Source organism: Accipiter gentilis, chromosome 12 (assembly GCF_929443795.1).
Source record: "Accipiter gentilis chromosome 12, bAccGen1.1, whole genome shotgun sequence".
NCBI lineage: Eukaryota > Metazoa > Chordata > Aves > Accipitriformes > Accipitridae > Astur > Astur gentilis.
The window spans coordinates 2,983,551-3,011,037 of record NC_064891.1 but is presented as its reverse complement, the minus strand read 5'-3'; the positions used below and the strand labels follow the sequence as shown (position 1 = coordinate 3,011,037).

Sequence of the window (27,487 nt, the reverse complement as noted above, 5' to 3'; positions counted from 1 at the left end):
GTAAACAAGTTCATGATGTTGTATCTTCCTAGCCACCTTTTTCTGAGCCTTCCTGCTTTCGAAAGCCTGAGAGCGTATGTAGGACAGTGCGTGGAAGCTTTCCTCTTAGCTGTCTAATTGCATCTGACTCAAAAGCGTAAGTCAGCGGTGGAAAAACTGTCAGTTCCGCTTACTCTCCCAAGCAAACCAACCACAAAGCATTAAAAGCTTGTAACTGCATTTCAGAGACATGGTAGCCAGGTACAAGTAGGACTTGAAGAATCACATTAAGCAAGGCTGGGATGACAGAGCTGTGTCACCTTATGGGGCTGGAGGTATAGCAGGTGAGAGAGGGCTATGCCTGCCCCAAAAAGTCTGTGCATGTGGTTCCTGAGGCCGGGGCAGGAACCACGCTCCATTCTACTGACATACTTCCTCCTATTTAAGAGGGACTTGCCCAAAAACCAGAGTAGAAAACCTCCTGGACATGTGCCCAAGTGGCAACGTGGCTTGTCTTCACAATACTTTCTCAAGCTCTTACAGGACAACAGCATTAATGTTCCTAATGGTAGCCAGAACAAATTTCAGAACAAGTTGTCATAACCAGTTTAATTTCTTGCTCTGCATTCATATTAGCACAACTTAACTTTACCTCTGTGCATATGGCAGTCTCTTTGCATTCTTCTGCCCTTTTAAGAAGAAATGAGGGGAGGGTTTGGCTGAGAAGGGGAGTATTTTCTAAGATGAGCATAAGGAGCCCTGCTGAGAAGATGCTGTGGATGCTGGTACCTGCTTTTACAGGACTTCTACACACCACAGAATTGCTCTCGAGCTCAGCCTGTCTGCCAGTCTGTAAAATGGGAACTGGCAGGGTACCATGCAGCTTTATTCTGTTAGACATTTTGAGATCACCTGATGAAAGAGATGAAGCAGCTAGAAGTTGTGGGGTTTTTGCGGGTTACGGGCAATAAAGTGTGGGGTTTGTTTTGTTATAAATGTGCAGCAGGCAGTAGTCTGATTGTTGTCTTGTTTCTAGAAGTCCTGTTGGACATTTCTATATTTGATCTGTTTAATGGCCTGCAGCTTGAATCTGTTTCTCTTGCATATCTTACTGCTTTAACATTTACTGTATTACAGAGTATGGAAAGCTTTAGCTCATCCAGGCCTATAGACAGAACAGAACCTGATGACATGGAAATTTTATCTGAAGAAAGGTGATATTTTTATTTTTTTTATTTTTTTTTTAAAATATAAGTATGTTTGATTTTCCCTGTGGTTGTAGTACAGCCTAAGAGATCTTCCACACAGACTATGAGGTTGACATTTAGTTATGCTGCAGAATAGCATTACCCATCATGTTAGCCTCAAAGTAGAAGTGTATAGAGGCACTGCTTACTTCTGTGGGCTCTGCCCAGCAGCATATGCCACCAAGACTCTTCTCCCAGCCTTTTAGGAACGGCACTGAAGATGTTGATGGTGCAGACTTGAAAAGAAGTAGCTGTGAAGCACCTGAACCAGCACACCCCACACAGGGGACTGCAGGGCCTGTCGCACCTGGCATGTGGATTGGGAATCCAGCCCTTTTCTTTGTGCTTCGCTCTTCTGCAAGAGCTGTACAGCCCCACTCTGCTCACTTGAGTTGACAATTTCTCTCCACAGTTATGTTTGTTGGGAGAGTTGTGTCGGTTTGGATTAAGGGCACTGGAATTAAATGACATTATATTTTTCACAAATATATTGCCTTTCTGAGAGGAAGCAAAAATACACGGTTCAGCAGCCTGAAGTGCTGCAGCTCAGTGTCCCTTCATTTACTGAATGAATTAGTAAGTGTGCAGCAGTAGCAAGAATCAAAACCTGTGCGTGCAGAAGTCCTGCTTGGTTTTGTTACAAGACAAGTCTGGGTTTGTATTTGTAATATGTTGGTTTGTTTGTGTTTTTTTTTGTAGCAAAGAAAGTGAAAACGATGAGGTTTTTTTCAGGCACTCTCAGGTTGGTATTTTTTGGTTTTTGTGTTTCAGTTTTGGGGTCTCTAAATGGGCTTTTTAATGAGTAGAAACAAGTAGTTAGGCGTATAGTTCTGTGAAATTTTGTTTCTCCCAGAGAAATGGAGTTAGTATTTGCTTTTTCTTTCCCTTCCTTCTGCTTTTTATTTACATAATTCAGGGAGCCTTTCAACCACTGAGGAATTTGAAAGCATCTGCTTCAGTCCCTTCGGTCCCTCCTTGCCAAAAAGGGAAGCGTCACTGAAGTCAGCACTTTGGTTTAAGTGACGCCAAGTTCCCTTATTAATCATTGTAAACAGGGTGTGCGTGACTGGTTATCTCCCAGAGTAGTAAGATTAGCTTGTCTCTCTTGATTTCTCTAAAATCATTTGGTCTTTTATTTATGATTTCCCAGTGCAGCCTGTTGCCTTTGAACATAGGTGTCTGCGGTCCATTTGTCTTAGAAAACTGGATTATCTCCTGCTTCTCTCTAAGGGTTAGTGGTTGGGATGGATGTCAGGAGGGGAGATGTGACATTGATGGCAACAGCTTTTTCCCTAACTTTCCATTTCTGCTCAGCCCCCACCTCCTGCATTCACTTTATGGTGGTTTTCATCTAACTGTTGCACAAAGTAGAGATTGGGGTTGGATTAGGTGAACACTTTTTGCAGTCACTGGTTCATTTGGGTTTGCTTGAAACACCTCTAGACAGCCAAGCATTTAAAATACTAGGGAGTCTTACCTGAGGCATCTCTTCCTCAGTTGTGCACACATTTTACAGGAGCACAGTAAAACAGCTGTGGACAATGTCTGGTTTCTCTGGCCGTCTGGAGTTAACTGAGGGCTGCTAATATTTTTAAACTAGCCTCCTCTTGTGGTTTTTTTTTAAATAAAAATCACTATGTGTTTATTGCTTTTGAAAGACTTCATTTCTGGTAGGTATTTTCATCTAGCAGAAAAGCTAAAAGATTACTTACTAACGGCTGGGCTCTGACCAGCTGTATTGTAGCTGGAGAAGTTCTATTTGGACACTGTAACATGTAACCTCTGCAAGGGGTATTCAGTGCTGCCTATGATCACTGCTCTGACTGGGCTTAGACGGATCTCCTACTTGCTCTCAAAGGGTCAGTAATCCACAATGATCCTGCACTTGCTCATGAGCTATGGCATTTTTCCAGAGCATGGATTTTGCAACACCTTGTTCCTCACGTACCAGCTTGCATGTGGAGAAGGTGCTGTCACTGCCATGCCACACAATACTCCCATTGAGCTTTTAAATTAGTCTGGAGGAGGTATATTTGAATATTAAATCATAATTTTAAAATAAACTTCTCCGTAGGAAGAGTTTTAAAATTTAGAATTTTAAGTGCAGGAGAAGACGTAGCCTTAACCCAGAGATTGTATTATATAGGAGTTACAAGGTCAAGAAAATGTTACATTCCTGCAGGGTAGTTCTGCATTCCTTATCCCTTATAAGCCTTTTGCTTAGGGCAGCTTAAAGACATATCTTTCGTAACAAGCAACTCCTTCAGGATGAGGAAAGGACAGGGACTTTCTTACTCTTTTCTCTTTCTCACCGTGTCTCCAGTCTGAAGATACTAGGAAAGGTATTTGGAATTTGCCATAGATCTCCATGAGGCAGTAAAAATACCTTGAAACACATCCTGAATGAGTTTTCAGTGCTTTTGTAGCCTTCATAATCTGCCCTTGGAAGTAGCTAAGCTCCAGGACGTAGACTGTGATTTGAAAAACATGGGTTTCTAGTACCCAAGTTTTGATAAGGGAAGGGTATTTAAGATTCACACCAACATGGCAACAAGCGTAGAGGGGGCTTGGCATGACTCAGGCGTAAGGCAGCAGAATGACTGCGTTCTTGCATCAGATTGTATTACCAAGAGGTCCTTAAGGATGCTTCCTGCTTGTGGTTGTAATGGATGATCAGATTAGGGAAAGCAAGCTTTTTAAATAAAATTGATTTGAATCCACGTGTAATCAAACAGAATACAACTTCCTGATAAGAATTCAAAGATCTTTCGGTTGCTCTCTATTTTCTAGCTGCTTGAGCTACTCTTTATGCTGAATCTCCTTTGGAGCAGGGAGAATGAAAGCAGCTGACTTACCCCAAGTTACTTAGATCTGTAGTTACTGGTACTTTAAAAGCATGGCTGTAGAAGCAGCTTCTAAAAAGCAGAGCTCAAGTGCCTAGTTTGAAGATTATTTTTTTTAGTCATTTACATAATATCCGCAGTGCACTGCAACTGCCAACTGCTACCGAGATCATCAACTTGCTGCCCCTTTGGTTTGCAAGAAATTGGGGCACATCCATACCTAAAGCACAGTAGTTTTCCCTTACTTGATTTTTGTCCTGGAGGTTGGCAGCTGGTGGCATCAGGAAATCAAATAGGAAAATAAGTGATGGGAATACTGAATTACCTACCACTCTATGGGTTTGGAGCGTTAATGCAAAGAAGGTTAAACATCTGCTTTCTTGAGTCTCCTGGGTTTGTACCACCATTGTTCTTCAGAACACCTAATGATTTATTCATTGTATTAGAGGCTACATCAGTGAGCAGGGAAAGGAGAGTAACTGGCTGCAGGCGCACCACGGGCCTATTTTTAAACAGCTTTTAAAATGTTTCCAACAACTGAAGTGACTTTAGAAGGAAGAAGACATTGATATGATCTTTCTAATATATCTGTAATGGAAATGTTTACCCATCTGGGAAGTGCTCTTATACCTGGTACAGATAGCTTTTAAGAGTCTTAATAAGTCAGGAGATTGTACACTCTTCATAGTAAGACATTTAATGCTGTAATTAGTATCAGTGGTGGTGACAAGATGGTATTTTCAGGTTGCTCCCTTCAAAATTGTTCTTTGAAATTTTTCTTGATGTTATTACAAATAGCACCTATTTTGAAACTTACTGTTTTATTTCCTTCAGCCTTAAAATACTGTGCTGGCAATTTAAATGCAGTTTATCAACTGGTACAGTTTGTTCTTTACTAAGCGTAGAAGACTGCCTGTCTCTGGCCACTGACCAGTCTTTCTGTTTGTAATGTACACTGACTGTTTAGATCCTGGCAAGAAGTTTGTTACTAGACCTTAAAGAAATATTTAAGTCCTCCCAACCTGGAAGCAGCTTAAAAGATATTAAATGGTGAATTAGCATTTTTCCATGTACAGCTCTCACAATAAACACGTTTGTAATCAGATTTAGCGTAAAGCTGTACGAGTTATTAGTGCTTGGCAAACTGTCATCTAGTGTTTCCTTTTGTTATAATGTTTCAAAAAGGCAATTTATTGAAATGAAAGGGAAATACAAACCTTATACAAATACAACGCAGAACAGTCTTTAAAAATACCAGGGTGTTCACCACCCAGGTTTTTAGAACTGTAGAACAGCCCAAGTTGGAAGGGACCTCAAAAGATCGCCTGGTCAACCTTTCGTGGGAAAGGGAACCTAGATGAGATTATCTAGCACCTTGCAAGATTGATGGGATTGAATCCAGATAAAAACATTTATTTATATGATTTGTCTGCTGAGCAGGTTTCTTCCCCTCTCTACATGAAACTTACTTGTTTTTCTCTGCTCAAAGTGGAAAAAAACCCCCAACAAACACATCATTAGCGTTATGCAGATGAAAAAAATTAAATGTACCTTAGTGGCAAGTACTAAGGATATTGATTTAGTACAGTTTGGCCATGCTTCTGGATTCACAGGTAAAACACATCCAAATGTACTGGTTATTTTCTTTAAACCCGTTTTCTTCATGCATCAGCATATGTAGATTGCCAACTAGATTATGAAAATACCTGCGGGGGATGGGGGGGGAGGAAATCTGCATGTTTGCTACCTGCTAGACTCTATTTGATCTTACCAAGATGAAATAGTTTATGTAGTAATGTAATGCTATCTATTCGGATAGCTCTGTGTTTGTTGGTGGGCTTATACGTATTGCACTGTATGTTTATGTATATGCTTTACACTTCCTTTTCCCTACTGCCCTCTGTGAGGCATTACAGCTAATTTATTTCAGAGTGACAAAACTGCTCGTGTCATCAAGCACTATTACAGACACGCGCACTGTGTATCTGGATTGTGGGAATGGCAGTGATTTCTGCATAAATGCACACGACGTGTGGTATGTGCAGGGGTGAATAGTGGTGAGACAAAACAGCAGTTGCTTCTAGGTAGTACTAAATGATGAATCATTTACTTGAGAGCACTCTGCCTTTTTTTTTTTTTTTCGTAAGTCATTGGATGCTTGTATGAATTTTTTGGCTTTTTCCCAGAGTCCACACTGCTTCCAGCTGAGATGCCAAACCCCACTGCCGTTTGGATTTGCGCAACACTGCTTTAATACCCAGAGCTCCTCCATAAATAGTTCTGCTCTCCCCACGCCCAGCTAGAAAACAACCACAGGAAATGGGGAATGTGCAGCCAGCACAGCTTAGCTGGCACTAATTGATCTGAGGCAGCACAGCCTGCATGAGAGCATTCATGTACACAGCCTGCACTGCTTGCTGTCTGCGGCTGCTACCTCAGGAGCTCCGGTGCCTGCTTTTTAGAAGACACCATATTGCTACAGCCTTACAACAACAGCAGCAGCAGCATTTTTTGTTGTTGCTCCAAGGAGTTGTGCTCCTGTAGGAAGTGTACGCAGCTGCCCCCTCTTTCTCCCTTTCTTCCTGCCTTCCTCCCTCCCTTTTCATCCCAATTGATTACTGGAGGCTTTTTCAGCTGCATGCAGTTGTCAGGGCAGGCAGTCTCGGGAACTTGCAGTGGCTTTCTAAAGAAGGAAAAATTCAAGGAAGGCAGATGGACGGATGTTTTTACCGGTGTGAGTGAGCAATTAGTACGTAGGGGTCAACTGAGCAGGGGATTTGGAGCTGGAAACATCAGGGTTTGTTTGTTTGGATCTTTTTAGATAAAGGCATGAGCTTACTGCTGCTGTTACTGCAGGGGTTTTTTTCCTTCTTTGCCTCCTGAAACAATTTTTTTTCTTTATCTCTCATTTCTGTGGGTGTACGGGAATATAGCTAACTTCAAGTATGAAGATTCAAGAGCATCCAAGCATTCCTGAAAACAAGTTGCAAAGAACTCAAGATGCTGATGATCAGGAAAACAGCTTTGTATCAGAAGTGCCTCGGCTGGATTTGACAGCACTGTGTGATGACAACAACTGGGAAGGTAGGATTGTGTGATGGCTGGTTGTATGAGTGAAATGAGAGAGGGAAACTGGAGCGAGCTGCGTATGTCTTTATGTGATCGTGCTTCCTTGCCAAAAACAACAGGAAAGCAATTTTGTCCTGAATATGGAGCTGAAAGTTTGGAGGAACTCGAAGTGAAATACTGGATGGGTACTAATTCGAATTGTCACTTAGAGGAAGAAAATTAATTGTTTTATTCTTGAAGTTACTTTCATGTGCTGTTTAGTACTGTTAAGTCCCTAAGTGTTTTAGGATAACATTTCTTGATGGCTGGTCACTCAAATATTAAGCTAGACTGCCCTACACGTCAAAGAAACTGAATATTTCACAGTCTAAAAGGAACTTGCTTCTTTCTTCCTTTTCTTCCGCTTCAACCACTATTTGGAAGTAATGATTTGGATATGAAAAGCACAGCTGGAAAAAAAGACTGTCTATCTGCTACTCTGTCTTTTGATGGATCCTAGAAACAACTTTTTTTTTATGTATGCTGTGAAAAAATTCTGATCACCGGCTCAAACAGAAGTGTTAAATTGCATGTGGTTTAAATTATTTTAATACTGTTTCTTAGCTCTCATCTCCAGAGTGCATGCTTGGTTGGCTGTTTGCACTGACTCACTTAGGAGTGGGAAATCTAGGGGAACTCTGTGGGTGCCATGAACCTCAATTTCATTTGAAATTGAGATGAACTGAGGTGTCCAGCACCTCAGGGATCAAAACCTTTTTGCAATTACAGAGCATGTCTCTGTGCACAAGCAAGAATTCTTCTGTTACTTTGTGCTTTAGGGGTGAAAGAGGGGCTTTGACAGGGAAGAAACAGGAAAACGCGAGTATGGTAGTTTAATAAAGAAAGAGAAGGAAAATGTGTAACTAATACATTGCTCTAAAAAAACCAATCTCTGAGAAACACTGAGAAGTTCCAAGTTCTCTGCTCCTGCCTCCACAGCATACATGGCCTAGTATATTTTGCCTTTCTCTCTAGGAGAGGAGTAGTTACGACAGTTCAGGCATGAGTAAAGAAAACCTGCGGCCATGGCTGCCTTTGAATTCAGCCAGGCAACTAGTCAGCATGGACAGGAGATAATTTCTCCACTTGCTTGCTAGGCGGGGATTCCCTGGGTGGTATCACCACTCATGCATTGTGGCTGATCAAAGCACCATGGAAGGGCTCCCAGGAGGCCTTGGTCGCCTTAGGTGTTTGCTGAGATGCTAATTAGCACTGCCCCGCAGGGTCTTGAGCCAGGGTGAGCACGTCTGTGTTCTCCGAGGTGGTGTGTGGCTTCAGGCATCATGTGAACCTTTGGTAGTAATGACTTTTTTTTTTTTCTTTTTTTTTTTCCCTTGCTGGTTTACTAGTGGGAGTCATATGAATACATGAAGGGGAGGACACAACTCCTTTCTGTCTGCCAGAGGCTTTCCCATTGTATGAAATAAGTTGCACCTTCGGTACAACTCCCTCTTTGTAGGCATGCTTTTACGTTTGGATTCTAGCTTTCTTGCCCTGCAAGTATGAAACAGGATTATGAGCACGTGTGACTGTGCTTGAAGAGTGCTTCTCTCTGATTCTTCCTTCCTCCATTCTGTTTACATGTATTTCACAAGAGGAGGAGGTGGGCAGTTGCAAAAGAATCAGTTGTCTGGGGTGAGAGAGATGTCATCTTTTAAAACATGTGCCTTCCAGAATCACCATTTTGTTGGTGCAGATGAAAGAGCAGCAAAGTGGTGCCTTCGGTATCTCAGCAAGGAGAGACTGAGTCTTTCCTAGCTGTGGATGTAAAATCAAGCTCGCAGCAGCCAGGAAGGGGAAGATCTTAACGTCACCTCTCAGATTGTTTCTGCAGCTAACGGCAGAGTCTGTTGTTGAGACTGGCTTTGCAGGGCAGGGTGATACCACCCATCCACAGCTTTAGCAGCCAGGGCATCCTCCCTTCCCCTGCCAGCTGGCCTGTGTCACTCAAACCTTCGCACATCTCTTCAGGATCCATGCCGCAGCTCTGGTTGCACCACAGTGAAAAGGGAGAGGGCTGTGCCTCCAAATACGGTAATGCTGAGTTACTTACTGCTTTGCTCTAGCAAATTTGGTAGGTCCATCTCTCAGGATATTACCCTTTCCTCCGGGACATAGTTGAGCTGACTTCTGAGGGCAGGGTCCTCTGTATCATACTGCAGGAGATACAGAGCATCTAGTGGCCAGGACAACTGCTGGGCCTTTCACAAGTGGCTCGTGAGAACAGTTACAGGTTGAGGGGTTGCCTTCAGCTGTAGCTGTCACTGCCTCCAGTCAAATGTTAGGAAAGAGCCTTGAAGAACGGGCACAAAATTACACAAGACAACCTTGTCCATTGACTAGCTTTTATTTGTCACTCAGGCAGGTTCTCCATCATGTTAAGACCAGAGCTGCCTTAAAAACCCTCATTCGGGGGCAAAGAACTGTGATAACTGCTGCGAGGTGAGCTGGCAGGGCCCACTGCCTTTTATGTTACGCTAGAAATAATTTTTATTGGATTTTTTTTTTTCTTTTTTCCCCTAAGGTTCACTGCATAGTCAAATCTGTACACAAGAGGAGAGGTTTGCTGTACTTCTCCAGGCTATGTTCCCTTTACCTAAAGCTGAGCAGAGAGAGGACAGAAGTTTGCTTCCCGCTTCTTCCAGCACATAGGCTCACACCCTGCCATGTGCCCACCTTCTGCATCCACCTTGCCAGCTACACGTAGGGGCATATGCGTAGTAATCATCAGGCTATTGATGTAGTATGTAGGCGAAATTCAAGTGCTGGACACTTAGCCTAGGTGCATGTCCCACGGTAAAAGAGAAGTATTTTACTAGTATGCATTTGGTGGATGCAAATCAAATAGTTTTATTCTCAGGCTGGGTGTAAACCGAGCTGTCTCTGTGTACTGGGATGTCTGACTGCTAGGCTTGCTTGCTAAGCTGGTCAGTCGGTGCCAGCTGAGATGGCTTGCAAGCAAGCGTTTTCAGAGCTACTTCCATAGCAAAGATTTTTAATTGTTGTGGATTACATTTGAATCGAGTGTCGTGAGCGAGGAAGACAGAGTGTTCTCTCACAGACCAGCACTATTGTGCAGATTTCTCACCAAATGTTTCTAATTCAAGCTCAGAACTTGCTATCCTGCCCTCAAGGAAAATCTGGAAGTATGTTGCTCTCCATAACAGCGGCTGGCTCTGTCAGCAGCTTGGAGCTGAACAGGCAGTTCCGTAAATCAGTACGATGCGTGTGATTGCTGCCTACGTTGCCTGATTGCTGACGCTTCAAAAAAAGTTCTGTAGATGAGTTTACAGTAACAAGCATTTAGGAAATAATCAGTGGACATTTTTCTACAAATTTCAAGCTTAAAAAAAAAAAAGAATAAAAGCAGAAGTTTAAAACGCAATTTGAGTTCTCAGTGTAGAGAGCTCAAGTATTGCAGCACTGAGACCCTGAGAGTAAAGCTGATCTACAAATAGTTTTGACACTTTAGTTGATACTTTCCCATGAAAAAACCCAACAGAGTAGTGCAAAAAAATCCTAAGAGTATAGCAACAGGGAAACTGGATTTAGATTTCCTTTTTTTTCTTCAACACTGCGAACTTAGATAGATCAGTGTATTTGTGTGTAACACTCTTTAGCATAAGAAATCCAGAGGTGAGGAAACATGCTGCATTTTTAATTACTATGTGTAGAAAAGAATAATTGCATTGTTTCCCGATTTTATTTTATAGCATCGATATTTTTAACATTTATTTTTTCATTGTTTATTATGACATTATGTTATAAACAAAATACAAAGTTGGCCTGCTAGCTGAGAGGTGTCATCTCACTGACTGAAAAGGCATGGTAGCGCTTTATTTGGGCCATTCTTTTTGATCTATGTAGAAAGAATATTTCCTGGTGTATTCAGACAAGGGTGTTTTCAAGCAGTATAAGATGAGTAAGATAGGTTGTTACTGAGCTAGTGAATGTTGATGTTTTTAAATTGCTTTATTCACTTCATTATGAGAGGTCTTTCTGGGGTCTTTCAAGTGGGATTTAATACTAGGACCTCAGGTGTCATAATTAGTTTAGGCTTTTTAATCCCTCTGGACCTACTTCGGTTTACAGCAGCTAAGTGTTGGCCTCCTTTGTTCGTCAGATGGGTGTGTGCAGAAGCAGTGTTAGAAGCACATATCAGCTGTGTGGCTGCAGAGAGGGAAACGGGAGATGCCTGCGGGATTTTGCTGGCTGAACCTCAAGTGGGATGTGTGTGTGGGCACCCCTCTGTTGGCCCTGCAGCCCCCAGTAAGCCTGTGGCAAATATACAATGTAATGATAAAAAAAGTCATGTTTTGTCAGCAAGATGGCTTGGAGCTCACCAATAATACACCGGTTTGATACAATTAATTTTCCTTCCTTCTCGCATGACACAGATTTATTAATATCTCCAGTCCTCTATGCAGCAGGTTGGCAGAGAGATTGTATTGCTATAGGCATATGTGTGCCTACAGAGTTCTGCAGAGCAACACCTGGCAGATGGTTGACAAGCTTTGTTGAAAGATTAGCTGATCGTGGGATTTTGAGAGGGAGTGCAGCACTTCTGAAGGACTGTAGGCTCCATACCAGCGTATTTCACTTCTTCTCTGCAGACTTAGAAAAGGCATACCTAAAAGAAATACATTGAGAGTCTGACCGAGAAATAGAAAATTTTTTCACCCTTTCTCTGCACTGGTACAGCCATAGTGGTTAAATATTCCCAGGTATTTTTTTTCATGAAAGGTTGTCATTATGGAAAATGGGGAAATAAGTAGTACATGGAAAGAATGTGGAGATGAGTAGAAAACTGAGTTTTCTCTGAGCAAGAGAGATCTGTTCAAGACAGAAGATGAATAAGGGTAACTGCTCTGTCAAGTCAATGGCAAAGAAAAGGGAAAACACTTACATTCTTTACTGAGATTTTATTCTTCAATTAGCAGAAAGGGGAAAGGGTGACAACATTCATCCTGATAGCAAATACTTCAAACCTGAACCATTAAGTCCAGGAATTTAGCAGCCTTCAGAAAAAGCTCAGCACTTTGATAGCTATCTTGGATAAATGAATAACAAGAGATATTATGTATTCTGTTAAAGAGGAATTGGTTGATTGTGCACTGTCAGAAAAAGTGGCAGCTTACCCTTAGTGGGTTCCTGTATATTTGTGCAATCCAGCGATTCCAGTGCTTCCCCCTGAAGCGCCTGGCCCCTGGCCAGTATGAGAGAGAAGGCAGTTGGACTACAGCTCTGGTCCACTTCATGACCTGATGTAGATAAAATTCATAATTCTACATACCTAAATATGTTCCTTAATTAATTGCTGTGTTACTTTCTGGGGGTTAGCAATTTCATGTCCAGATGAGATATTTTTCTTCTAAATATTTACAGTCAGCAAGGGAAACAAGTTACCCATAGAGTCAGGCCTTCCAGGAGCAAGGGTTAAAAACAGCTGATATTCTATAGCGGCCATTTCTTCTGTCAAGTCTCAAATTTGACTTTTCCTTTTAGGACTTTTTTCCTTCTGCTTTTTAACACTTTCTCCTTTGGAATGTGAGTTTCTATTTTGGGGCAGTATTTTGAAATCGACACAATAGAAAGTACACATACCTCGGTCCCCACTAGCTTGCATAAAGCGCTTTGCTGTCTTTTGGGGCTTGATCAGAGGCTCTTTGAGCCATTGCAATTCCCTGAATGTCGCATGCTATCTAGTATATAAATCCACCTTGGGACAAAGTCACATGCATCATACATGATTAATAATGGCTTTGTTAGCTGGTGTGGTAGGAGCTTAACTTGGTTGCTGCTAAATATGCTGCTGATTCCTTCTAAGTTTGTTCCATCTCTGTAAATCCCATGGAGGTGTGATTTAACAATTTCCAAGAGCAAAGTCTGTTTAGGGGTGAGAGTGTATTCCAAAAACTGGAAGTGAGAGATGTCTGGTAGAATCACGTGCATCACTTAACATTTTTCTAGCAGAAATTGAGGTATTGAATCTGTTCCTTTTGTTTTATTAGCCTTTATTTTGCTACAAGAGATTTTGTGAGGACCTTCCTGAAATCATGAGAGATTCAGGGAAGTGTGCGACACCAAAGTGTCACAGTTTAGCTGAAGCATTTGCCCTTTGTTTCACCTTCCTTCTTACCAGATTCCTTGAGCAAAATATTTCAGGTATTAAGAACTGCCAAGGTTGAATGTAGCTTAGAAGAAACTCTTGTTCCAAGAATTAACTGAGAGAAGTGCAGGCTGCATAAGCTTTCCAATCCATGGCAAAACAGCCTACATATACCTGGGACTTGCACACCTCATCAAAGAAGCCTCTGCAAGCTGGCCTTTTATGTGCTTCATTTATCACAACACCTGTGAGGCAAAAACCTCCAGCCATCCCTTTCAGAGCAATGCATCAGTTTGCATGCAGCACCAGCGTCTAAGCAGAGGCGTGCCATTTATATTCATGTGCTAAGGAAGAAGGGAAGAGGAGGAGAGCATCGTTTGATGCTGTGTACAGGCAAAATACCACTGAGCCTGTCATTACTGAATTGTGGATGATCTGCGCTGATCAAATTGTACATGGGGGGGGGAATATTAAACAGTGTAGAGGTTCTGTAAGGGAATCCTCATGCAATCTGTTCTGAGCTATGAAAATCTTAACCTTGTTCAGCAAAAGGAAATACTGCCTTTATTCAAAAATTGACAACTTCAAAAGCCCCTTCTCTTCATGGAAGAAGAGTAGACACACTGGGCACAGGAAATAGAGTCCATAGTTCTGCGACTGGTCTGGGAGCTTTCTATAAGGTTTTTGTTTTGTTACTTGACTCTAGAACTATTCATTAGATTTATAAGTTCAAAGCCTGGCTCTTAAACTGTCTAATCCTGTGGTGCTAAGTAGGAGCATGCAAATCAGCTTAGTAAACTATCTGAACACAAAACGTTAGACTCCTTATGGCATCTGGAGGGAGTGATCACAAGATTGAGGCAGTTGCTTTCCGTGGGCTCCACTATGCTAATCAGCAATGCTAAGTTGGGTTTCTCTTTCTCTCCCACTCCACCATGTCCCTGTAGAACACCACTTTTACTTCCAGCTGGTTAGATCATCCAGGGCACTGAAGATTTCCTCACTTTTCTACCATGCAGTTAAGCAGCACAATTGCATGTGAAAGATAAAAGGGAGAAACTGACCATATTACCATCGTTGTTAATTTACAGGCGAGGCACCCTGTGGAACAGGTAGTAAGGTGAGACGCCTTTTCCTTGCAGACTTAGAAGAACATATGCTTACTCCTAGTCTTTGAATTTCCAATAATGGGCTGCAGGGTCGTATTGGAGTGCTGGAGGCTATGGAAGGACAATTAATATACTATTCATTTTACAGCACTTGTACATCCTGAAGCTGAAAAAAACATCCTCCTGTAATCCAGTTGCCTTCTTTATACTGCTGTGTGCCAATAATTCTTTCTTGTCCAGCATAACTTTTTCCTCAAAGGTGCTGGCTGGCGATAGCCTTGTTTGGTGTCAGTCCATGGCAATCACTGGCCAACTTTTGGGTACAGTTTTCTGTTGCACCCAGGAGATTATTTACGTTTGTGTAGAGTACCCACTGTGGCCAGGCAATGCTTTCCATTACTTTGCATGCTGGGCACATGCAAGTAATGACCCAGAGAATGCCTGACAACAAGGAATTGTGGTCCAGGAGAAACGGGTCAGGGGTCATTAGAAAAGTTGCCTGGAGCCTGTCATACGTGTAAAACAAAAACGATAAAACCAGCCTTTGTCTTACTGTTCCCAGAGCCCATCCCTGCTCTTTCCTCATGGCAGCGAGACGGCTTAGACTCAGATGAGGCTCGCCTTTCCCCGCAGGCCGGTCGCTTAATTCGCCAGCTTCTGGATGAGGACAGCGATCCTATGCTGTCCCCTCGCTTCTATGCCTATGGACAGAGCCAACAGTACCTGGATGATACAGAAGTGCCTCCTTCCCCTCCCAATTCTCATTCCTTCATGAGGTGGGTTGTGATTTGCCTGTGCTGACTCTCGCACCAAGTTGTAAAGGGTTTGCACAGTTGCATCAAGCAAAGTCTCTTTGGATCACATACACTGGATACCTATGCTGTGTTGAGTTTCTGTTCCTGCTGACGGGAAACTGGTATTTTTAGAAAAGTTCTTGGTAACTAATCGTTTCTTGGTTTGTGAATTAGTATCTAGGGAATTGCTGCTGTTGAAAGATGCTGTTACAGCATCTTTTGCTATCTGTCACTACAGAGTAGCAACATAGCTTTCTCACTTCTGTGGGATTTGCCTTTATTTACACAAAGTTTTAAGTGGTCTTCTCTGCGTAAGATGTACTGTGGCTGTTTGGATAAGCTCTTCTTGCAATCTCTGCTCTTGGTAGGAGGCGGAGTTCATCTCTGGGATCTTATGAAGATGACAGAGAGGACCTTACCCCTGCACAACTCACCCGGAGGATTCAGGGACTGAAGAAAAAGATCAGGAGATTTGAGGACAAATTCGAAGAGGAGAGGAAATACAGAGTGAGTCTCTAGGAGATAAGCATTTGTATGGAGAGGTATGCATTAGCAACAAAGGGAAGGGACATCAGAGAAGTCTGTCAAACATGCAGAGGGCTTGAAAGCTTTTATAAGGAAAAAAAAATAAAAAATAAAAAAGCTGCTGCCCAAAAAAAGAAAACGTGCATCCCCACCAAGCGAATTACCTTTCCAGGCATTATGTACTATCAGTGCAGCACAAAAGATAGCTTAATAAACTCACAGGAGTTTGGTCACTGCTTAAGGCAGTTTGCCAAAAGCACACGCGCAGTGTATGGAATAGCTATGTTAAACTTCTGCTTGTTTATTTATTCAAGTTCAGCTTATGGGAAGCACAGTTGTGCATCTCATTTGCATGATGCTAATCCTAGGACACCAGTGCATTGCAGAGGAGAGAGAGCAGCTGCCTTTACTCCTGAGCAAGGAACTACAGTCAAGTGTTGCTGAGCAGTAGCAGTGTACTGTACTCTAATTATTCCTGACATGTCCTTCCGATGCACAGAAGGCTTTTTAAGGATCTAAAGCTTTGCATGTATGCATCTTTGTTGGTGATCTAAACCACAAAGGATTGTACTTGAAAGGATCTTGCCTGCAGCAGAACAGGCTGGAAGAAAGGCTCAGAGCTTGCTGTAGCCTAGCATTTGGGTTATTTTGGTGCCTTTGAACGGAAGGCAGCCTTTGGTGTGGATACACGCACGCATCCTAACACTTCTCAAACTGTTCATGCTAGGCTTCCTCTATTTTGGATGTGCCCTCTTCTTAGGAAACAGTAGGCACAAGGATTCCAACGTGCATCTGGCCCTCTGAGCCACTCCTACAACTTAATGTTTGCCATCAAAAGTTTTGTGTTTTCTAAAAAGAAAATCAATCTCATGATCCCCCTAAGGAACAGTGTTGTGACAGGCAGGAGCAATTAAAGCAAGGTCTGAAATGAGCTGGTCAGAGGTATGCAGGTGCCAGTCAGATGTCAGTGCCCATGCTCTATTCTGGGTCCAAATGCTGTTGTGCCTGTTTTTGTGACACAGGCTTGTTTCAGTGGGTCTCTCTTGTTGGTTTAACACAGATTCAGCATGACTGTTCTTTCCTCCCAGCCTTCCCACAGTGACAAAGCAGCCAACCCTGAAGTGCTCAAATGGACAAATGATTTGGCCAAATTCCGAAAGCAACTTAAAGGTGAGCAGCCACCACTAGTGCACCTTTTGGGGGCAGCTGGACTCTGCCTCATTTAAATTTGATGTTAGGCAGCGATCCTGTCACTGTCACATTTTAAGAGAAAAAATATTCATCTTCCCCCAAATGTCCCTGTTTTAGAGTCAAAACTGAAGATATCAGAGGAGGACCTTGGCCCTGTTGTACGTCAGCGAAGCAATACACTCCCCAAGAGCTTCGGCTCTCAGCTCGAAAAGGATGATGACAAGAAGCAAGACCTGTCAGATAAATCTGCCAAGCCTGCTGTGGAAGTGACCCTTGATTCTATCCAGAAGAAGCTTCAAGAAAAAAGAACAGAGACAAACCGACCTGAAGATATTAAGGTACAATGTAGACAGATCATATTTAGGACTTAAAGTACAAGTCGGTAACTCATGGCTGCACAGTCACTTTTGAAAGCCCTGTGGTCTTCTACATTTTGTCACAAAGTCTGCAACCTTTACTCCTGGCTCACTTGCTTTAGTATCTGATCTTTTTTTTTCCCAGAGCCTAGTTTCTATTGAATGTTATTGTGTGTTCTTTTTCTGATCCTTGTATATTCCAAGTAACGTTTCTGAATTACTGCAATATTACCTGCCCCATATTTGGCTATTTCTGTTGTTATGTCCAAAGGCTTTGGGCAAATTCTGAGTCTTCCAGTGATTCTGGAGATTGGGTCATCTGTTTTCTTCTAGTTCACTCCAAAGCTGAATGCTCTTTATCGCTACTCTTCAGAGTTTCACATTGAGCTCTGTTAGCTGCTGTAATCTCTGAGAGTTATCAGCAGGGAGGTCTTTGTGTCTGATGTTGCTAGGTCCTGAGGTTTGGGCAGCCTTGTAAGTGAAGTCCTTGAGTCTGCTGATATGTAAATTGTGCAGTGCTTTGTAAGAGAGGTGCAGACACCATTATCTTTGTTTACTTGATCTGCAGAAGAAGATGATACACACAGTGTGTGTTTGGCTTTTTTCTGATGGTAGCAAGAATCCACAGCCTGGCCATTTAAAGAGAGCCTGTGATAGTATTTGGTGCAGTGATAGAGAGAGAAAGCTCGGTGTCAGGCAAGTTCAGTGAGGGAACTCTGGCAAACTTAGGGAAGTCTTCTCCAATGTCTGCCCTTTTTTTGGCTTGGTCCCCTCAGCCTGTCTGCCAGAGCTTTTCACTCCATAGCAGAATTGGCAGAAGGAGATGATCTGACTGCACTTCAGTTCTTGGTAAAGTGTGTTTGTAGCAGTCAAAGCAAAGATGGTGAGCTTTGCAAGAGGTGCTGGAGCTTGTCTTACGTAGATTTGGAGAAAAAGAACGAATGTGTTTTGTGGCAGAATTTACACTTTGGATCTTAACTGGAAAAGAGCCACCATCATTAAAAGTTGCGTACCATTGTTCTTTCAAAGCACACTGATAATCGATGAATGCCCCTTATGTACATAAAATTCCTTCATATGCAAAGTTATATGATTTTAATCTGCCTGCATTGTGCATAGGTTTCTACTCGCGTTAACGGCCTCTTTGGCCATATGGCTGGGAAAAGAGGACCAGAAGGCAGAGATAAGGCTTCAAAACATTAATGACAAAATGACATGACTTTGGTTAGGCCACAAATAAGTATTGTTTGAGTCCAAGAATCTGACCTTTTTTATTTCCTCCTCTTTCTCTGTGCCACTTTTCACAGGACATGACAAGAGATCAGATAGCAGCTGAAAAAGTGGCTCTCCAAAAAGCTTTGCTGTATTATGAAAGCATTCATGGCAGGCCGGTATGTACAGCAGCATTTTTTTCAAAGTACATCTTTATATGTCTTTGTCTGTGGCAAGTGATCCCGCTAATGCTCCTTTGATGTCAGTCGCTAGAACTTCTTGCTGTTGAAACCACGCGTGCATCCTCTAATCCACCTCCCTGATCCTTCACTACTGCTACTGAGGAGTCTGTTCGCAGCAAGGTGATGTCTGCACACAGCGCTGGGCTTGGCAAATACCTGTAGGCTGAATGTGCATTATTTTGGCATCACACTCACCAGGATCCACAGACATCCAGTTTATGGCCCAGCGGACTCACCAGCTTTGAAGGGGATACAGTCTGCACCAGAATAGTTGTGTGTGGTCCCCCATCCAACCAGGAGTTTTGCAATTTGCTAGTATTAATGGCTAACTGGGAAGACATGTGTGCATACATTGCTCCTTTTTAGAGGAGCTGCACTGTGTTGCTCCCAGCACCATGCTGTTTGCACAATCCTCTTGTGCCAAAGGTTTCATGAAACAGTTTGTCTCCTAAGCATTACAGCATAAGTTGAGAGGAGATTTCATTATTCCCCTGAGAAATGGAGGGGTTTTTCCATGTGCCAGTGGAAGTGAAGGGCATGAGGTTTTTCTTTAACAAAGGAAAATAATTTGTGAAGACAGAGAATTAAGTATCGTCTACTGTTGATCCCTGTGGTGGCAGAAACAGAGTGGCTTCCAGGCCACCAAGTTGGCTTTATATGAATCCCTTCTCTCACTGATGACATTATAATCTTTGCTACCAGCTGTATAGGTAAAGTAACTTAATTTCAGAGTGGTGCTAATCCCTTGAGCAGTGGCTTGGGAGCAGCAAATTACTGCTGATAGGGAGTACTTGAGTAGTGGAGCTGACAAATCTGTCATTCTGCTTCCGCATGGGATTCCTGATCTCTTCCTTCCTTTTGCTCCTGAATTATTTCCTCCTTTGTCATTGTTTTTAAAAAAGTCTTACTAATTTATTTAAATGCCTTCATGAAGTACTAATATTGTACAGTCACATATACCAGCAATTGAAAACAGCATAGTTGTATGAGAGGACATGCAGTTTTATTCTTGTGTAAAATAGCAAAAGGCCAGCACAAGGGAATCCACTTAACCTTCCCTGTCTTCTCCATGAGACCAAGTCTGCTTTTGCTGCTTTTACAAGGATATAACCCAACAGGTGGCATCTCATTGAAGTGAACTCGCTTAAATCTGTTTAAAAAGAGAACATGCCCAGAGCCTAGCTTGTCAGCATACTTTTTTTTTTCCCTCCCCTTTCTGATGCCTTATTTATACAACTGCTTTTTATTTTGTTTGTTTTTAAGTAAGCAGTCTATACCTAGCAACACTGAACCGCATGGCAAAGAAGACTGCAGCTGATCAGCTTTTGCTGTTTCCAGCTCCTGGCACTGCAGCAGTGGAAAAGTACTGAGAGCTTGAGGAGAATGGGGATAGTTCAGCCAAGTATTTTTTTTTTCTTAAAGATATTTAACTAAACAAGAAAAACAATGGAGCTCAGATTTATTGTGCAACTGGGTCTTTCTGCACCAGTGATAGATGAACCTGCAAAGGTGGAACTGAACTGTTTTAGTTAAGCCAAAAAGTCCATCTGCAGAAACTCTTGATCTGCTCTAACAATGCAAGCAATGGTCTGTTCCTCAGCTGCTGCTCTTTTGCCATGTGGAGCATGCCCCAGAGTTGTGTCAAAGGCTCCATTATTCCAACAGTCTTTTTGCATTTTGATGTTCTCCCAAAATATACTCGGGTTTTGCTGGTATTACTTATGTTTACCTACTGAGACAGTTTGCCCATGTGCTAAATGTTTTCTGTCAGAATCTGCTTTCTGTTAAGTGTGCTGGTGTAAGTCTGCAGGGCTGACGCAGGCCCCATACACTTAACTTCCAATGCCTAAATTAATTCCCTGTGTTCTTCCTCCATACTGATATTCAGACACTGAAGTGTGTAACTTATTTTTTCCATTCTTCAGCATACCTAAGGATTTTTTGCACATTCCGAGGCTTATGGGTTTTTTCTGTACAGAACAGTGCTATTTATCAACTTTGAAATGTCGTTAATTGAAGGTTTGGTTCTCAGCCTCAGCATAAGCCTCAGCATAGTCGGGGGGGTTTTGTCTTTTTTTTTCTTTTTTAAGTAACAGAGACTGTCTGAGCCAATAGTAGTTCTGTGCCTCCTGTTCTACTAACTGCTAACCTGTTAAAGCTAGGAATAATACAGTATTTTATACATATATATAGGCTACCCGGTTTCTCCAGTTGTACGCTTGATTGGTTGCAGAGAAACGTCCGAAGGTGGAGGCAGCTTGCTAGCCAGTGCAATTGAATGCAGACACATCAACACAAAACTCGATACAGAGAGGTCTGAGTGAATTGTTTGATGCTGCTCACATCTCTCTAATGCATGAGAGCTGCTTAACTCAACAAACAGCCAGCTTTAGGCTGTAGAGTATTGGAGCCTGACTGTGCTTCAGAGGTTTGGGCCATGCAGGCCCAAGAGCTTGGACTGCCCATCCCTATGCCCCTTATCAGGCTTGGGGATGTTTGCATGGAAGCCAGAAAGGAATAAAAAGGCCTTCCTCCCTATTCATCTGCTTTCAACATAGGAAGTAGGCTTGGTTATCAGGAGGAGGGTGCTACCTCCAGATTCTTAGAGTTCATCCCTGCCAGTCCCACTCCTGGCAATATTTACAGCTCTTCTGCCCCTTGCCAATCAACACCCTCTCCTGCTCTGGAGGGAGGATGTGAAAGCTTTAGAAAGCTTACTGCAGTGAAAGTCAACTGCAGACAAAGTAAAAGACAGTTCATTTTAAAATTTCCTCCCTGTCTCAAGCTGTATTCCCTTTCCTCCTATTTCTGTTGTAGAAAGGGAGACTGTACAAAGCTCGTCACTGTTGATGTTGATTTTTATATGGCAGCTGTTCATATGTTCTGGTGATTAGCAACAGTAAAAAGCCTCGAAGATAGGCATGACATCAGAATCAGTTAAAGTTTCCCCTCATAAGAGCTTTATAATCTAAAGTTAGACAAAAGATCTAATGGAAGGACAGTAAGAGGATGTGGGTCAAACAGGGCTGAATACAAAGAAAGACGATGATCAGGTTGGTTCTGCTGAGTATTTTGTTTGTTTGATTTCTAACCCTGCTGTAACAAAACATTGAAGAAACAAAACCCAACTTCCTTACAACTACCACTTAGTTGGACAGACCTTTGCTTTCCCACACTAGCTAGAGTCTGTTAGGTCTTCCCTTCTCCTGCACTGTGTAGTGCTCAGTACTACTGAGATTTTCAGCTTAGCTTGGATCTGAAAGAAAACCAGAAATGAACACTCGGAGTTTCTAACACAATCAGATTGAGGAGGGAGCGTGACATGCAGCTAGGAGGAGTGGAGTAAGGGACAGAGCAATGTAAGGAAGGCCTCGGGTGGGCATCACAGCACTGTTCTGTCTTCTCTATGCCACATGGCCCTTGCACATTCATCCCTTCTCAGCTCTGTGGTAACTTCTCCCCAGCGACGTTGCTGGGAGGAGGGGTGGAGAGCAAGGTTAGGGGGTTAAAAAGATGAACGGCTGGCTTGGACAGGAAATGAGGAGAAATAGCAAAGCCGGAAAGTCAGCTTTTGTGAAATCTGTCATTTAATCTACCCTGGGAAGGTCTCCTTACATTGCAGTATCCAGTCATCGCAGCTCCTTTCTCTTTTCGTAGGTTATAAATACTGCCTCTGAGGTCCCAGCCACAAGAATAAGGGTGGGAAACCTCATGTTGTGCCTTGTAATGGTAGACGTGATTACAAGCACAGACTGCTGCCTCTATGGGTCATTTTGTGCTGTGGACATATGATACCTAAGTTGGTCATTTAAACCACCTGTCTCATACAGCCGCATTACAAGACACCCCACAGCTTGGGTGCTGCTTCATCTGTCATCTGGGACAGGAGATGGAATGACATACATGAGCTCTTGCGTTACCAGTTTCAGGGCTAATGCTGCTAACCTGTCATCCTCATGAAATTCCCTTCGACCCCCTCTGACTAACAGCAAACAGAGGCACATGCATTATAGACTGCAGCCTATCTGCTGCAGGCTTCACGGATCTCGCTTCTTTTTCCTTTTCAGGTTACCAAAAATGAACGACAGGTGATGAAGCCATTGTATGACAGGTATCGCTTGGTCAAGCAGATCCTCTCCAGAGCCAACACCATCCCTATCATTGTGAGTAGAGCTTTCTTTTGGGGGCTATTTCTTTGGTTTTGAGCTGGGGAAACGGGAATCACCACACTTTCACATACAACAGAATCACTGAGGCTAAGTCCCAACCTGTGTTACCACTCAAAGTCAAGGACACACCGTATACTGAAGTCAGGCAAAGCTGGTCAGGGGACTCTAGTGCCCACCCATGAGCCATGGGGCACATCTCACCTTGTGTTGTTTCTCCTCTTTCCATTGGGCTGCTGCTGTTATTTCATCATCTTGTGTTTGGCTACAGCCTCACTTCCCTTTCCTTACCAACCCACTGTGAGCTGTAGGTCTTCCATGCTGCTTGGTTACACAGGATTGTATGTCAGGAACATGGACTTGTGTGGGTCCCACAGGAGATACCAGTCTCCTTGGCTGAGAGAAAGGACCAACAGTCTCCTAAAGCTTCATTTGTATTAAAGAGATCCTGCAGTTGGTGGATATTCCCTCATTCGATGTGGTGCTTTGGCAAGGAGGCACTGCCACCAGCAAGGAATCCAGTGCACCCCTTTAGGGAGCAAATGCACTATCTCTGATTTTAGACAGCTTGTGTAGGCCACTTTTTAAAAGTTATTTGATCTAAAAAATATACACAGAATACTTTTAGCCTGTCTATGGAAAGAGAATTGTTTCATCATGGTTCCTGTTTACTCTGTCATGTATGATCCTGTACTTTTTTTTTGTGGTTCCCAAGCAGCACTTGTGTCCTGGCCATTTTTCGTAGACCGCCAGTGAAGTGAATAGACTGTCACAGCATTATTCAGTGCAGTCACACTGAGAAGTGGGTTTTCTTGTGCAAATAGTGGGAGGTCGTCCTGCATTTAAAACAAAACAAAAAGCTGTTCCTCTTTGAATATGCAAAGTACTCCCCAGAACGAGTGCTGTGGAGGTGGTGCTGGCAATCAAGAAGGAAGAAACCATGTACTTGTGCATGGGCAGTTCAACACAAAGCTCTCAAAAGAGAGCTCAGGTCCTGTTTAGACACAAAACAGAAATTGCACAGTGGCCAGCAGAGGAGAGACAAGACTGGCTTTCCCCAGCTCCTTGAGTGAGAACAGTGAGAGGCTCATGCAGAGGCAGGATACATTTGAAAATCCATCTCCACATCATTAGACACTTCAGTAGGAAATCAAGCTCCTGGAAAGTGAGCATGGAGAGTCTAGCTGGGCTTACACTGTAGCTCTGGAGAGCCTACCAAATGTTGTGTGTGTGTGTATGGGCCTTGGGCTGGGGATTATTTTCTTGCAGCCTTTGCTTTTGTAGCTCCTGCCCAGCTAGTATTCCAGCATCCAAGCTTTTTTCTTAAAAGTGTTTGGCAGCGATGTCCCTTGCTAAGCAACATCCTGAGAGAAAACAGCCCAAGGTTCAGGGGATTTGCCAGGCATGTTTTTCTTCTTTAAGAAATAGATTTCTCCTGATGGTCCATCATCTGAGAGTGAATGTGTGGGTGAGAATGAGCTGAGAGCAGGTGGTGGAGGAGAAAGGGGTTCATAATGTAACATACTTGTTAACACCTGTCACAGGGTTCCCCCTCCAGCAAGCGGAGAAGCCCTTTGCTGCAGCCAATTATCGAGGGCGAAACAGCTTCCTTCTTCAAGGAGATAAAGGTGAAGACCTCCAGCTGCTAACTAATTGCTCAGTTTGCATCAATTTTCCCCTTATACCAATGAAAGAGAATGATTGATATTTTTTTCCATCAGTGTTGATTTTTTTGCAGTGTCCTCCTGAAAAATCAGTAGCTGCTTTAAGCCTCACCAGTTCTGATCAAATTCTTCCCTTGTTGTAGATAAGACTACAGTATTTCCTTGGCTTTGCATTCTTTCCCATCCTTCTCCTTCCCCCTCCACCTGCACATAATATATTTTATTTTGCTTTTAAAAAAAATAAATCACAATTACCTTTGTACCTTGCTTTTTTCTTGCTTTCCTCCTTTCTTTTTAATGACACTAACTTGTTTTGTGGTAGTTTCTCTCACTCCAAAGCTCTGTGGCTTGCACACAGCACCATGGCGGGAATGAGTTCTCACAAAACTAACACTTGCACGTGGAGCCAACCGGGGCACTTACGGGATCCTTACCTACTCCCATTCGCTTGCTTATTTTATCCAGGGCTCTTTGTGACCACCCTGTGAAGGGTATTTCTAATCAAGTCACATGAGGATGGAAGTAAGAACAACTCGGTTTTGCTAGTTAACACTTGGTTGGATTTGGATGGCAGGATTGTTGTGTTTCTTTCTTGTGGTGCTGTGGGGTAGTAATTCGTGGTGGTGAAGACTGCTACAGTATTGGGCCTTCTTCCCCTGAGTAGGGAAGTCCAATGGTTGACCAGGACATGCAGCATGGAGCTGGGCCCTGGCTTGCTCTTGTTACCCTTGTAATGTAACGGGAAAAATGTGCTTCAGCCCACTTGGGTCATTTATCCATTGTCCAGACAGAGTTTGGTTAATGGTGTAAATACTGCAGACCTAGACATCCAAGATAATGTGATTATTAGTCAAATAAAGTAGATTGTATATTAATGGACTATTCAAGGCACATATTCATTAAAACCAGATTGCAGACTGAAGATGTTAAGCTGCTGTTTGGAGGCTGGTTTATCATCACTGAGCTCTCTGCATTTTCTAGATAACTGCTGGATCAAATCTGCAGTAGTGGCCTGGTGGGGGATATTTTTGTTTGGTTTTGGTTTTTTTCTTTCAATGTGTCCTCTATTTTTCACCTGTGCTTGCACCTAGAGTCAAAATTTACAGCTGGCAATTATGGTGATCTCTGAGCAGCACGGCTGGTGCTGTGCCAGGGCAGCATTGCAGCAAGCTCAGCAGTGTCCTGCAGGGAATACAAACCTTGAGAGGTTTCTGACTGAAGATCTGGGTGACAGCCTTAAGAGCATTAACACTTACGTGCCTATTAACACTTAAAGGGGACCCTGTGAAGCTGCACGTGGTAGCTTTGCACTGAACTACACTCAGAACGAAAGAGAGGAGATTGCCAAAAGGCCCCAAAACTTGCCCCCTGCATAGGTCCACTATGGGCAGAGCACTGCCTAATTTGACAGGCCTCTGACGCTGTTGGGTTTTTCAATTTTGGGTGGGTTTTTTGAAGCATTTGGGAGTGTTGGGTAAGAGCTTGAAAGGTAATTTGAGGTGAAGCCTTACCAAGCGTTTGGGTACAATATCTTTAATATTGTCTGTGTTGAAAAAAAATCATTGGGAAGCTTGCTTGCTGGGAGTGCTAATGATGGGATACTCTGGGGATTTTATATTTGTAACTCTGGAAAATTTAAATGCCTCATGATTGCCTGAAGATCCAAGCAGGTGCAAGCCAAATGGATCTAGCCAATGAAGATCACTCTGGTTCAAGGTGTAAATGCCAGTTCAGGTTTAAAATAAGATTCCCATGTGAGACTTGTTTAAAGCGAAGGCCTTAGATGGCCGTTTCCATTTGAGTTCTTGCTAAGAATCCTTTCAATTCACTCCTTCGTTTTAAACAGCAAAATGCTTTAAGAGGTCTTGTGACAGCCAGATGTAGTGTTTTGGTACCAAGGTCTAAGCAAGTGAAATTTCTACACTTTCTTTTCCTCCCATGGGCTTCCATTGGCAGGAGGCTTGCTCCTGAGCTCTGGGCCAGAGTAATCTTTGCTGGCTTCGGCGGCGTGCTGGTGCCCTGGAGTGTGGCCAGCAAGCAAGACGGGCTCATGGGCGTCTGTGGGGAAGACACCTTGCATCCGTCCTCGGGAGCAGTTTGTCACACTGCTTATGAAAATCGTGGCTTTCCTTTCTCTCCAGAAGAGGAATTCAGAAGCAACTTGCTCTTCCAGGAAAGGGCACAGGAGCTCCTTCTTTGGTGCCAGAGAGATTCCCCTAAAATAAAGCATCCCATTTTTACTGCTTAGATTGACTTAGCAAATCCTCCTCCATGCTACAGCAGGATTGGCGTTCTCCTGCTTCAGTCCTAGTTGCCCTGACCCAGCAGGGCAGGATGGTACGGCTGGGGACTGGTAAATGGCAGTGAGTGATGGTCTCCCCTCCCCAGCCCAGCCTGAAGTTGTTTGCAGGGTTTAAGGACAGTACGTGTCTGCTGGTTTATGTCTTCTGTTTAAAATATATAATTTACATCTGGATAAATGGTCTTATCTAATCATATGCTAAGTATTGCTTTAACTTTCTCAAGTTCCGTGCAGATTTTCCTGAGATGTATTCAAATTTCTCTGTATCTTTTGTTATTATTATTACTCAAAACTTCTCCCCAGCTAATCTTGTTTTAGATCCTCAAGCCTCTATCTTGGTTGTAGTTCTCAGCTTGTGGCTTTGCATTGCATTTTCATGGCCTAGAGCTTTAACATAAAAATAAAACTCTGGGCAAACTCTGATTTCATCTAAATGTATGCATTTATAAATCACTGACTTTAAGGATTTAATGGGACTATGCCAGGTCCTAGTGTTACTTTCTCCCTTTTTGCTTGAAATGTGGGGGTAAATTCTTAGGAATAATTGAACTATTCACAAGGAATCGCATGAAAGAAAGTAAAGAAAATGTCTTCTTTTGATCCCAGTGCAACAATATATTTTTGCATACACCTGAAGAAT

The 27,487-nt window shown here is 42.9% G+C and overlaps 1 protein-coding gene across 9 annotated transcripts in view; it reads left to right on the top strand.

Annotated features, from left to right (window-relative positions):
* The window catches only part of FAM13A (family with sequence similarity 13 member A), a 167,474-nt gene that overhangs the window by 133,474 nt on the left and 6,513 nt on the right, over window positions 1-27,487 (top strand). For 7 of the 9 annotated variants that reach the window (XM_049815117.1, XM_049815122.1, XM_049815121.1 and 4 more), the window contains 10 exons: window positions 1,117-1,193; window positions 1,926-1,968; window positions 7,003-7,153; window positions 14,958-15,171; window positions 15,558-15,696; window positions 16,803-16,884; window positions 17,023-17,243; window positions 18,569-18,652; window positions 22,783-22,878; window positions 24,426-24,509. In XM_049815117.1, coding sequence (XP_049671074.1) covers window positions 1,117-1,193; window positions 1,926-1,968; window positions 7,003-7,153; window positions 14,958-15,171; window positions 15,558-15,696; window positions 16,803-16,884; window positions 17,023-17,243; window positions 18,569-18,652; window positions 22,783-22,878; window positions 24,426-24,509 — 1,191 coding nt within the window. The remainder of the gene's footprint in view (window positions 1-1,116; window positions 1,194-1,925; window positions 1,969-7,002; window positions 7,154-14,957; window positions 15,172-15,557; window positions 15,697-16,802; window positions 16,885-17,022; window positions 17,244-18,568; window positions 18,653-22,782; window positions 22,879-24,425; window positions 24,510-27,487) is intronic. The other 2 variants (XM_049815119.1, XM_049815120.1) reach the window with 2 other exon arrangements.